The following is a 13732-nucleotide window of genomic DNA, read 5'->3' as shown; positions in this document are numbered from 1 at the left end:
CTGGGGCCCTGGGATTAAGTCCTGCATTGGGCTCCCTGCAGGGAGCCTGCTTCTCCCTCTACGTGTGTCTCTGCCTCTCTCTGTGTCTCTCATGAATAAATAAAGAAAATCTTATTTTAAAAAAAGGCATACAATTTCCTCTTAATTTAAAAAAACAAAAAAAGAAAAGAGAAGTTTATGGCTTTGCTGGTAGCAGGCAAGAGAGCTGGCTGGATTTACAGGTAACCTCAAGTAGTTAATGAACAGTTACTGTGGCTTGTCCAAAGGCACAGAGTTTTCCAAATAAAATGCTAGGATGAAGTTTTAGGCTACTTTATTTATTTTATTTTATTTTATTTTATTTTATTTATTTTATTTTAATTTATTTATTTATTTATTTATTTATTTATTTATTTATTTATTGGCTACTTTTAGAGCAGTCTGAGGAATGTCACTGGGATGCTCACTTGTTGGGAGTCTACGGGACCTGTCAGTGGTCAGTGGTTCATGGGAGCAGAGCAGAAACCAATGGTTTCTGGCAGCTAAAAACATTTGAAGGTTGTCCATGGAAATCTAGTATATCCAGCTGTCCTGAAGTAGTACACGAAACCACAAAACTAAATCAACGCAAGAAAAAGGTCTAGGTTCTGGCTTTGTGACTCTCAATCCAACCCTGAACACTCTGGGCTACTGTTCCCTCATCAGTTCCATGGAGCAAGTAAGGGGCCTCCAGCTGTTGCCCTCAAGGACGTTGTCATTGGTCCACTGAGCAAATCAGGCTTGGCTTCATCAGTGTTTATGAGAAGCTACTAATCTGTTTCCTTATCTGTAACAAAAAGGATAAAATTGAAGAAGCCATCACGAGCAGTAAAGGAAAGTGGAATTTAGATTTAGGCAGTCTCGATTCTTAGTCCTATATAAGCAGGTTACTTGACCTGAGCCTTACTCTCTTCACCTGCAAAATGGAGACAATCCTGTTCTAAGGGCTATGGAAGGATCTTGCTCACAAGGCCTTACAGTAGGTGCAAAGTAAGTATCAGTCTTCTTCCTTCTTATTCCACATTCGGAAATGTGTGTGGGGGGGTATGAATGTGAAATGTCTGCTAAAAAAAATTAAACCCTCCAAAAAAAAAAATGGTATCAGTGGGGACATCAGATAGAGTAACCTCCATCTCTGACAGAAGAGGGCCTAACTTCTATCACCACACTCGTCTCTGAGGCTATCAGGGACAGTCTGAAGGAGTGAGGACAAGAGGCTGCAGGGATCAGTGGGTGCCAAGGACAGAAGCACTGTGGTCCCATGGGCGCCACCTCAGATGGGCTCTGCAGCAGCAGCAGGAGACTCAGGCAGGCAGTCTGGGCCCTCTGTCAGCAGGCACAGGAAACCTCCAGACTGGGGGGCTTTGCCATGATGCAGTGAGTTCCCTAACGTCCTGAGACCTGGCCCCCTGATGCAGCACAGGAAGAGGCACTACTCTAAAGTGCAGTTTTAGCTCTAAATTAACCACAGAAAGAAAGATTCTCAGCACACAGAAAAATTTACAAGTTTCTAAAGCCAGCTATGGGAGGCAGTCACCTGAGGGGAATGGCGAGGGCCCATAAGCAGAGCTTAGGAAGGGACTCCTCCCAAGTTAGGGAGATGATGCTACACAGCCACCGGTCCTGGCCAGCACGCTTTCCGTGTCCCCAACCTTCCCAGTGCCAGTTCTAGAACAAGTGATCCCAGCTTAGGCTCTCATACTCCACAAACTGTTACTGATGGCAATGGCTTTCCTGTATGGAGAAAACTCTTCATTTATAACACAGCAACTGACCCGTCTGCTCCTCGTGAGAAGAATGTATTTTAAACCTCGAAAGAGTCATAATTTTGAGATGTTCCACATGTTGTCAGCTTTGCCTTCCACAGACACGGGGCCTCTCCCTGTGGATGAGGGACCCTATGGCTGTGCTGAAGAAACAGCCGTGGGGAAGGGGGTGTTCTCCCTCCTGGCATGCGCCAGGTTCATGATCTGGAGTGTGTCCTGGGCAAACCGAGCTAGGGCAGTGGCAGTGAGGGAAACATTCTGTAGGTGGTGGTAACCAGAAAACTTGCCTATACGAAAGAACTCTGGGCATGACAACCCTAGTGGAGCCAGAAGGCAAATCCAGTTCTCATAAAACTCTGCCCTTGTTTGCCACTCACCACGTATCCTCATATGAAGTGTCAGCCCTTTCCTAGCTATGGCACCCTGCCAGCAAGTGAATGCTATAGGACCCCAGAAGCCTCGCAGTGCTAAGGATGAAGACTCTAGTCAGGGAATGTCCTAGTGGTGGGTTCTAGGAAGCAGGTGGGTCCCAGTATAGTGCCCAGTCCCTGGAAGTAGCTACAGGCGCGAGGTAAAGGTACAAGTGGCTCGAGCACACTGACCCCCACGGAGGAAGCCAGGGCCCCCTCCCACATCTGCAGCAGCCACATGTATCAGAGGCCGGCAAGGTGGCACATATGAGAACCAGGTACATGCTAGTCGTGAACCCAGGATTCCCTCCCACCCCCAACTCCACGGCTGCAGGTGTCAGGGCCCAGGGCCTGACCCTTCTAAGGCTCAGAGTGGGCTCTGTGGCAGGACCAGCTTGACTTGCTTCAAGGACTGCAGTTCAGTAGCTGTGGACTCTCAGACAAACTGGGACAGGTTGGGGACTTTGATGTTCAGATCACCAATGTTGATGTTGCGAGGAATCTCTGGCAGATTGATGTTTTTCACAGCAGACACGGCCCGGGCAGGGGCTGCGGAAAGGCCACCCTGAGGAGAGACAGGAGGGGCGTGAGACACGCTCAGCATCATCTGCCTAATGCTTAGGAACACAAGTGACGGAGACCTGGAACGGTCCACACTAAGTATACACAATGGGTGTTTTGATTTTTCCTCCTTATTCCTCAAAGATAGCCAACATAATGATCTTGAGGTTAGATGGGAGCTGTGGGGTAGGGACCTATACTCCGTGCTCTCAGAGGAGCTGTGGCTTATGCAGTGTTGTAGCCCCAGCACCTAAGAGTCCCTTGCATGCTGCAGGCGCTTAATAAATGCTTGCTCCAATAAATCTGAGATGGTTTAATAACGAAATCATAGTATTGGGGCACTTTTCAGGCTCTGAAACAAAATGCTTTCTTGAAGAGACTCTCAGAGACAAGTGTCATCACGGGGAAATTCATTCATTCATTCATTCATTCATTTCACAGGGAAATTCTTAAAAGTAAAAGGAAGTCAGCACTTCGGGCAACTGCTTGCCAACTAACACAGTGAGATGGGAAAGAGCTGGCTTTGGAAATGTCATGTGGTGACAAGATGGGAGGAAGGATGTGGGTCTGATGTACCCACACCCACAGAAAGGCTGGTTAATAAACAGAGGAAGGTGTCCATGTTCGGCACGCCCCTCTGGCTCATCCATGGAGGGCAGAGAAGGGGAGGAACCAATAAGACTTTCAGAACCATTTCCTCCTTAGTGACTGCTTTTAGGAGACCAACTCCAGTTACACTCTCGCCCAGCACGTCTCCATTCTTCCGCTTTCCAAACCCCTTGCCTCTGACTCACTTACTATTCCTGGAAGCTTCCCAGCTTGTATCTCTAAAAAAACTGTCATGCCACTCTAGCTGTGGTCTGGAAAAGCTTCTTTAGCAGGGCTACCAGTCCTCACAGACAGAGGAATTCCTGGTTTTGCAAGATCAAGTTCCATTACAAGAGGCAATGAAGCCTTTAAGACACTCAGCTCGTTAAAGAGGTAACTTCTTGCTCTCTCTGTCACGTATGAAGGTATATGCCTGTAGCCTCTACTCTCTGGTAAGGCTTATGGAGGTGACGGTGAGACTTCAGATGAGTAGGACAGAATTTATTGTGAGTTTTTTTTTTTTAAGTAACCTCTATGCCCAACGTTGGGGTCCAAACTTAGAACCCCAAGATCAGCATGCTCCATCAACTGAGCCAGCCAGGCATCCCTACTGAGCACTATACAGTGTTATTTGCAAACACTCTACTGCCCGAGTGTAAAGCTAACTGGAAATAAGGAAACTGGCAACTCTGAGGTCTCAAAGACACCACAAGAAATGTCCATGGGTAGATCAGACTGCCATAGCACTAGGAAACCATGCTGGGACCAGGAAAGGGCATTCTGGCTCCCTCCAGGGAATGTACAGCTTTGAAAGGAGGAATGACAAACCACAAATATGGGCCATAATCCCCATGTTGTTTGTCTTCCAGCGCCATCTGACTTTTCTGTTCATACTTTTAGCCGTAATTCTTACATGTTTAATTTTCACCACTGGCCTTCATATCAATTGGTTTTGATGGACCAAGGAAGAAAGAAGAGCATAAATATCCCTAAGGTTCCATAGCAACACAAGCCAACACACATATCCATTCCCCATTCTGCCTCAGTCTCTTCGAACTGGCTGGGGCAAAATCATAGCGATGCACTCACCTCGGATTTCTCCAGTCTGTTTTGAGCTTCAATCTGAGCCACAATTTCATTCATGTTGGTTTCCAATACCATCCCACCCATCACCACCTCCTGAAGGATGTAGTGCACCTAAAGGGGAAATAAAAATAAGAAGGGTTAGAGCACTCTGTGGTAGCTGGGGTGTGGCCCAAACAGACCTCATGGCTTTTCCTGCACCAGCCCAGCAGCTGGACCTGACACTAGCTCCTGATTCCCAACAGATATCTGAGCCCCTTGGTCATTGACCTCTCCAGTGAGAGCAGACAGATGCCCCGCACGTCTCAGCATTCTCTAACATGAACCTCTTCCATGAGCCTTGATAGCTCATTCTTACCGGCTGAACTGCCTGGCCACACTCAAGGCTGAGAGCACAGGCTCCAAAGTCAGACAGATCTTATTTAAATTTCAGCTCCGCTCTCTGTTAGCTGAGTGATTTTGGGTAAATTACCCTTTTAGTTCTCCAATTTCCTTCCAGAATTGTGAGGACTGACTGCGATAACCTGTATCTAACACCTGGCCTGATGTCTGCCCCACAATGGGTTTTTTTTTTTTTAAAGATTTCACTCATCCATTCATGAAAGACACACACACACACACACACACACACACAGAGAGAGAGAGAGAGAGAGAGAGAGAGAGAGAGAGAGGCAGAGACACAGACAGAGGGAGAAGCAGGCTCCATGCAGGGAGCCCAACATGGGACTCGATCCAGGTCTCCAGGATCATGCCCTGGGCCGAAGGCAGGCACCAAACTGCTGAGCCACCCGGGCTGCCCCCCACCATGGGTTCTAAATGAGTCAGGATGGCTTTCATTACTAGTATCCCCATCATTGTCACCATTGATGCATCCCATCAGTCCAGCTGTGGCAGAACAAGTCCTGCCCAAGGGGTGTCTCCCAGCCTTCGTAAGATAGACCCTACAGAGCCTGTGCTCTACCGGGGGCAAAACAGGCCACTCCTTTGTACTTGTCCTCATCCCTTCCTTAGAGCCTGGATAAGAAACCAGCCTCAGCATGAATACTTCTCTGGTCAGCAGGCTCACGTGTGGGCCCAGGTTCCATCCAGCCAGTACTCCCCAACAAAGCTGAATCTCCGTGTACTCGACTGCTGTGCCAGTGGCCGTGCTGCTGACTCAACCACTGTACCCTACAGTGCAGCAGGAAGGTGGCCATGGAAACCCCCAGAGGGTTAGAGGTCAGAGGTACCTGCCAGGGTGAGGGGTGGAACTTCCTCTTTCCAATCAAATCATATAAACATGGCCTTTGAGGTGCTTTCAGTCATGCTGGAAAGATCACAGGGACCACCTTCTATTATTAATTAAGCACCAAATTAGCAGTCTGAGAAGGAAGAGGGCAATGGCTACAAGGACCAGAGAGGCTCACTGAGATGGTGGGAGGGCTGAGTGGGGCTCTGACATCAAAGAAGCAGAGAGAAGGACTTTAGGTGAAAGGCACCGGAGGAAGCAATTCAGCTAGTGTTGGGTATAAGGAGCACTGGATCTGGCAGGAATGGCAGATTTATGCAATAGTCTAGAGACAATGCCGACAAGGTAGTTTGGGCCTAATGTCTGGGTACTACTGCCATTTGGGGCTGGATAATTTTCTGTTGCAGGGGCCTGTCCTGTACATTGTATCATATTTAGCAGCACCCCTAGACTCTGCTCACTACTTTCCACTAGCGCCCCTCCAGCTGTGACAACCAAAAATGCTTCCAGACACGGTCAATGTCTCCTGGTGAAATCGCCCCCAGATGAGACTCATTGGTCTAGCATCTAGACTGGACCATGGAGGATCTGAGGGCCAATTTATACTGCAGACAATGGAGAGTCAAGACAGTATATATGTCCATGTGCCTATGTGTGTGCATTTCTTTTTTTTTTTTAAGATTTTATTCATTTATTCACGAGAGACACAGAGAAAGAGCGAGAGAGAGAGAGGCAAAAAACACAGGCAGAGGGAGAAGCAGGCTCCGTGCAGGGAGCCCGATGTGGGACTCAATCCCGGGTCTCCGGGATCACGCCCTGGGCTGAAGGCGGCGCTAAACTGCTGAGCCACCCGGGCTGCCCTGTGTGTGCATTTTTGACACACGAAGCTCTCTGGCACATCAGTCCTTGGTATTTTGCCCAGATGTAACTAGGGTACTTCTTCTGGCTTCAGGGAGGAAGTGTAATAAAAGCATATGTTTTTGGGTACCTGGGTGGCTCAGCTGCTTAACTACCTGACTCAATTTCGGCTCAGGTCATGATCTTGGGGTGGTAAAACTGAGCCCCTTGTTGGACTCTGTGCTTAGCAGGGAGTCTGCCTGAGATTCTCTCTCCCTCTGTTCCTCCCTACCGTGTGCTCTCGCTCTCTCTAGATATATAAATAAATAAATAAATAAATAAATAAATAAATAAATAAATAAATACATACATACATACATACATACATAAATAAAATCTTTTTAAAAATCACTGTTTAAATAGAAAGTATATTGGTATGGTTGTTCCTCAAAAAATTTTAAAAAAGAGAATAACCATATAAACAATTCCACCTCTGGACACATACTCAGAAGAATTAAAACCAAGGATTCCAAAAGACACTTGTATGCCTGTCTTCACAGCAGCATTATCCACAGAACAACCAAAAGGCAGAAGAACCCAAGTGCTCATCAATGGCTGAGTGGATGTGACATATACGTACAAAGGAATATTATTTGGTCTTAAAAAGTTAGAAACCTCGGACACCAGCTACCACCTGGATTAACCCTGAAGACCTTACACTAAGTAAAATAAGCCAGAAACAGAAGGACAGATACAGATGATTTCCTGATCTGAGGTACCTAGTAGCCAAAAATAGAGGCAGAAAGTAGAATGGTGGTTGCCAGGCCTGACGGGAGGAGGGAATGGGGACAGTTTCAGTTGTACAAGATGAAGAGTTCTGGAGAAAACTTGCACAACCATGTGAATGTACTTAACATTGCTCAACAGTACACTTCAAAATGAAGATGGTAAACTTTATGTTACATAAAATTTACCACAACTAAAAGAAACACTCCTCTATACCAGTACTCCTAGTATTTTATTCCTTTTGTTTAATGAGCCCCTTCTTCATGGGCTTCTACTTCTTGTTGAGCATCTACTATACAATGAACACTTCGCATGTAACTTAATTTTATAATATCCATGTGAGGTAGGTAATATAATCTTCACTTTATATATGAGGAGCTGATGTACGGAAAAGTCAATCAACTATTCTGATGTCACATGTATTAGTAGCAGAACAGAGCACCGAGTCTAGGTCTGACTGACTCCAGAGCTCATATTCTACACGCTTTCCACCATCGTTCCTCAAAATCCCTAATGGTGTCTTTCATCCTGTCCATTCCTTACTGCTAGTCCATATGGAATCATTTTAAGACTCGTTTTTGGTGTGTCAGAGATCTTGTGTGAATTCTTCCATGCTCTAACCCCAAGGCCTAGAACAATGCCTACTGAGAAGTAGGCATGTTGACTGAACAATGCCTAGTGAGAAGTAGGCATCTTTCCTAAGTCTGAGTAGTATATTCCTGGGGCTTTAGGTGCTTGGGAGATGGATGGCAGTGTGGTGGTGGAGGCTTGATGAGAAAGTGTAGTAAAAGGCCTAATACAGAATATCATGGTGACCAGCAACTGGTTAATAAAAAACATCAGTTAAGATTTCTTTGAACATTGTATCACGAAATCATAATTTTAAGGTGCTATTCAAGATGTGTTTGTAAATGCAAAAAGGAAAAATAAACAAAAATGCAAACTCCATTTTTAAAATTTTTTAAAATTTTTTTTATTTATTTACTAGACAGAGAGAGAGTACAAGTGGGGGGCTGGAGGGTGGCAGGCAGAGGGGGAGAGAGAAGCAGGCTCCCCACTGAGCAGGGAGCCTAATATGGGGCTTGATCCCAGGAACTCAGGATCATGACCTGAGCCGAAGGCAGATGCTTAACTGACTGAGCCACCAGGTACCTCTCAAACTCCATTTTCAACACAACTGGAAGACAACCTAAATCTGACTCTAAGACAGCTAGAAAAGCTGTCAAAAGTAGGGAGCGCAAACAAGATTCCTTTCCTTCACAGAAAGAAAAGAGGGGTGCCTGAGTGGCTCGGTGGTTGAGCATCTGCCTTTGAGTCAAGAGGCCTGATCCCAGAGTCCTGGGATCGAGTCCCGCATCAGGTTCCTCGAAGGGAGGCTGCTTCTCCCTCTGCATATGTCTCTGCCTCTCTCTGTGTTTCTCATTAATAAATAAATAAAGATTTAAAAAAAAAAGAAGAAGAAAAGATACTATGGAAATGGGACACGGGAGCTGGAGAGAAAGACCTGCCAAAATATACTTCCTGTAGGTAAAGGGCATGTTCTTTGGAACCAAACAGATTCCTTGTCTGAGAGGCAGGAATTTCCATGGATCTGGAACTACTTGAGAAACCACACAAACAAGTTATATTCGCCTAACAGAGTTAAACTCTGTGGCAGCGTCTGCGTCGTGGAAAAGCTCACAGATGCCTATCTCTGCTGGCTGGACAGAGATAAAGGGTAAATGAACTCACCCAGAATCCTAAATCATGAGAATGACCACAGCCAGGATGGAACACAGACTTGGCACCTCTTCTAAACAAGCATCCTGCAAACAGCTAGTCCCTGAAAAACTCACCTATTTAAAGATGAGTTATAAAAATGAAATCTGCACAGGATATATACAAAGATACAACAAGAAAAAATTAAGGAAGAAACTGGAAAACCAAAGGCAGACTAAGTCTACACACTGGAAAACGCTGTCACAGAGCAAATGAATGGCAATAAAATTTTTTACAAAACAGAAAAAAGAAAACCACAGAGCAAGCACTCAGAGCAGAAGAGCAAGAGCTCACAGGAGAGGTAGGGAGATGACAGTGAGAAGAGAAGGTGTCGACTAGCACAGCTCAGGGCAAAAGTGGAAGGAAAAAAATGACCCCAAATGAGGGTGAAACCAGAAGGAACAAAAGGGAGAAGAGACATTGTGGAAAGAATGGTAAGGAACCAAATGGAGGGACATGAAAAAAGCACATAAAATGAAACAGAAAAGGGGTTCAACAGAATAGAAAGAGAAGGGGAGCTACAGAAGACTGCCAAGGACTCCAGTGTATGCAGAAACAAGATCTGTAACATGCAGCAAACAAACAGGCAGATCTACTGGAAGATCTACTGCAGGATGTTTCTGAAACCAAAATCCACACACTAAAAGGGCACACTGCATCCCAGGAAAAACTTCCAGAACAGTCAGTGCCAAGACAGACCCCAAGGGTAAGATTTCTGCAACTAGGCAAAAAGATCAAATCACTTAAAAGAGGGGCAAACTCTTAAAAATTCCCACAGTAAAATCCAGCGCTAGCAGAAAAAGATGCAGTACTTACACAATTCCCAAAAAAGAGAAAGTGCAATCCAAGAACTCTGTATGAGGCTGAGCAATAACAGAGGCCAATGCTACATGCCTTACGATGTCGAAAAACTACAGCTATAAAAAATTAGGATGAGAGCAGGAGACAGGAAGGAGGGAGAACAAGAACCCTGATTCTCTTCTCCTCAGTCACTGAGAGCCAGAGGGTATCATCTAAAACAACTCATGTAATAAAGATACAGTTATCATGACTTTTACTGTGACCCCTCTCTCACCATGTCCAAGCCCAGAGTCACCTGCTATCAACAAAACTTTAAGAGCCACCAAACTTGTGACTTGGGGCCAACAAGATCTTCCCTGCAGACCAGAGTTCTATGCCACTTTTCTTCCATAAAAGTCACCCATTCAATTTCATTTCCTTTTTTAAGTAACTAGCCTTTCTAAAGGGTTCGCCTTAGTTTTCAGAGAACAATTCTCTTTGCTCATTTATGGTTTACCTGTATACTATTAAGTTATATAATTACAATACCAGTTTGACTGTCACCACAGGTCTACAAATATCACAGCTGATCTTTGGTCAGCATAGTGACTCATGTGCTATAAATGAGCAAAGGATGAGCAACTAAGAGTCAGCTTACCAGCTACCTGGGTTAATCCAAGTCCATGAAGATGCCGTCCACTGAGCATGAAGTACACTGTGAAAGAGGAGTAACATTTCTTCAAGTGGAGACAGAGGGGACATGACAGAGTTGGAGGTTGCTAAGCATGGGTGTGTAGAAAAGGCAGCCAAGAGTCAGTACCACACACACACACACACACACACACACACACACACACAAATATGACTTAGCAATAAAGACGAATGAGATCTTACCATTTATAACACAGATAGACCCAGAGGGTATTATGCTAAGTGAAGTGAGTCAGAGAAAGACAAATACTATGAATACATTTCTAGTATTAGAGATTTCAATAATATGTGGAATTTAAGAAACTAAACAAACGAACAAGGAAAAAAGAGATACACAAAAAACCAGATTCTTTAAAACAGGGAACTGGTAGTCACCAGAGGGAAGGTGGTGGGGGGGGAGGTAAAATAGATAAAGAGGATCAAGACTACACCTGCCATGGTGAGCACTGAGTAATGTATAGAATTGTTGAACCACTATATTTTACACCTGAAACTAATGTAACACTATGTTGTTAATTATACTCAAACAAAAAAAAAAAAAAGAAAAATCAATATTAAACTCATGTACCTAAGAAACTAGATACAGGCAGATCACAAAGAATGGTTCTTAAATGATCAGAGTTGATGGATGGACTGACCTTGAGGACACCAGCAGAAATATAGGTGAGTACCTCAGAGAACACAGAAAGTCAAAAGTACCAAACCAACAAAAAGGAGACAGGGGAAAAGGAAATCTAAAATCTGAGTAATGCAGGTGGCAATAAAATTCACAAGAATAGAAGAAAGCGAAGAGTTAAAGGTCCTCAGGAGCCCTAAACCCAGCTTAACACCATGTGCGCTGAACAAACATGAATTATCAAGTAATAATAATTCATAGCTCTCTGATATTTTCACAACTGTCTAAAACAATGACAACAGCAAAATTCATTCAGAAGTACCTGTTAAGAGAATTTAAACAAAAGCACTACTGATTTCTTAGTTCTTGGCAAATCCAATGGTAATCTGACTTAGGAAATAATCACAACCAGGAGTTTCAATTGAACATAAGATTAAGATAACCCCAATAAACCAACTGGTCAACTTGATGTAAGAGGAAAGCAACAGAAAAGATACTAGGTGATGAATCTGAAATCTTAACAGGTAAAATGCAGGGTGGAAATGATATTTTATAAGATCAAAGAAGCATAAATTTTTGGCCATACCTTATTTTACCTTATCTTTAAAAGATTTTATTTATTTGACAGAGAGAGAGAGAGAGAGAGAGAGAGAGAGAGAGAGAGAGAGAGCACAAGCAGGGGGAGCAGCAGAGGGAGAGGGAAAAGCAGGCTCCCCACTAATAGGAAGTCCAGGGCAGGGCTCAATCCCAAGACCCCGGGATCATGACCCCAGCTGAAGGCAGATACTTAACTGACTAAGCCAGCCAGGTGCCCCTATGGTCACACTTTAATGAGCAAAAATTGGTTTTTATAGTTTTGTCCTATTTAAATTTTTCTCCTAAAATCCCTCAAAACAATCAAAAAGAAAGATATAGCTGAGTCCTGAACAACAAGAGTCTGAACTTTGTGGGTCCACAGATTTTTTTAAAAATAACTACACTCCAGTAGTGTTAATGTATTTTCTTTTCCTTACAATTTTTAAGATTTTATTTACTACTTGATGGAGAGAAAGCACCAGCGGGGGAGCTGGAGAGGGGGAGGGTGAAGCAGCCTCCCTGCTGAGCAAGGAGCCCAATATGGGGCTCTATCCCAGGACCCTGGGATCATGACCCGAGCTGAAGGCAGAAGCTTAACCAACTGAGCCACCCAGGCGCCCTCCCTTATGATTTTCTTAATAACAGTTTTTCTTCTCTGGCTTTTTTTTTTTTTAAGATTTATTTATTTGTGAGAGACACACACACAGAGACAGAGACAGAGAAAGAGAGAGAGGCAGAGACACAGAGGGAGAAGCAGGCTCTTCACAGGAGTCCAATGAAGGACTTGATCCCCAATCCCAGGAACATGATCTGAGTCAAAGGCAGCCGCCCAACTGCTGAGCCACCCAGGCATCCCTCTGGCTTATTTTATTGTAAGAATATGGGATAGAATACATATAACATACAAAATATGTTTTAATCAACTGTTCATGTTATTGGTAAGGCTTCTGGTCAACAGGTGGTTATTAGTAGTTAAGTTTCTGGGATAGTCAAAAGTTTTATTTGTATTCTTGTGTTGTGGATTGGTGCTCCTAACCCTGCATTGTTCAAGGATCAAATGTAATTACCAGAATCAAAATGACTATTCCTCTGGGGTGCCTGGGTGGCTCAGTGGTTAAGCTTTTGCCTTCAGCATGACCCCAGGGTCTGGGATTAAGCCCTGGGGCTGGCTCCCTCCTCAGCAGGGATAATCTGCCTTTCCCTTTCCCTTTCCCTGCCCCCTCCCCCAATCAATCAAATCTTAAAAAAAAAAAAAAAGTCTATACCTCTAAAGGCAATCTAACCCGCTATTAAACCTCTGTACTATTTTCCTAACACATCTGGATAACGGTCTTCTTTGTTTCTCTTTTCTAGGAAGCTGTTACATTGTCCTCTCTCCCCTGAAGATACCTACTTCTAGAACTGGATCCTATGGGCATCTGATGTGACCTCAATATAGTTAACTGTCTGAGACCTTCCCCGTCTCATTTCCTACAGGCAATAATGAGTGTCCTTCAGGATGGAGACCTACAAGATTGTGGCTTGTAGGGCGCCCCTAGGAAGTTTTTCTGTGACCCAGTCATGGAGAGATGAAACAGAAAGAGCAAATCTGGTGTGTCTGAGGATTCAGCAGTGCTTGGGCACAAGTTCTGGGATTCCTACTAAGAAGTGTGATTCTCCTGTTCTGAAGAGCCTGAGTCAGAGGTTCTAGACCAACAGAGGCTTGGCCAGCAGTTCCACTGCAAAGATGCAAAGAAAGGGGAAAATGATACAGGGAGGCAACAGTGGAGAGTTTAATGACTATTGAACATGCTGGGACTCCCTAAAGCAAAGAAAGCCCTTTTCCAAACTGGAACAAGGGCTGGCACTGCTACTGACTCTGCGGAGATTTCTAATCCTAACCTTTACTACCTTCTACCATTCTTTATGCTGATCATAGAAATCAGATTGACAGAAATCATTTCTGTCAAGAAATGCTATAGAAATCAGAGACATTCTTCTAGGATCTGAGGTGCTGAATACCCATGGCTTGGGT

At 44.4% G+C, this 13732-nt stretch overlaps 1 protein-coding gene across 1 annotated transcript in view; it reads right to left on the bottom strand.

Annotated features, from left to right (window-relative positions):
• Positions 1–1801: 1801 nt before the first annotated feature.
• Positions 1802–13732, bottom strand: part of AP3S2 (adaptor related protein complex 3 subunit sigma 2) — a 57742-nt gene continuing 45811 nt past the window's right edge. The window contains exons 5-6 of the mRNA XM_055326332.1: positions 4433–4540; positions 1802–2759 (exon numbers count right to left, since the gene is read on the bottom strand). Coding sequence (XP_055182307.1) covers positions 2631–2759; positions 4433–4540 — 237 coding nt within the window. The 3' untranslated portion in view covers positions 1802–2630. The remainder of the gene's footprint in view (positions 2760–4432; positions 4541–13732) is intronic.

The sequence above is a fragment of the Nyctereutes procyonoides genome, unplaced genomic scaffold (genome assembly GCF_905146905.1).
Source record: "Nyctereutes procyonoides isolate TBG_1078 unplaced genomic scaffold, NYPRO_anot_genome, whole genome shotgun sequence".
In the NCBI taxonomy this organism is placed as follows: domain Eukaryota; kingdom Metazoa; phylum Chordata; class Mammalia; order Carnivora; family Canidae; genus Nyctereutes; species Nyctereutes procyonoides.
The sequence above is the reverse complement of the archived record's forward strand: the minus strand, read 5'-3'. Positions and strand labels throughout refer to the sequence as shown.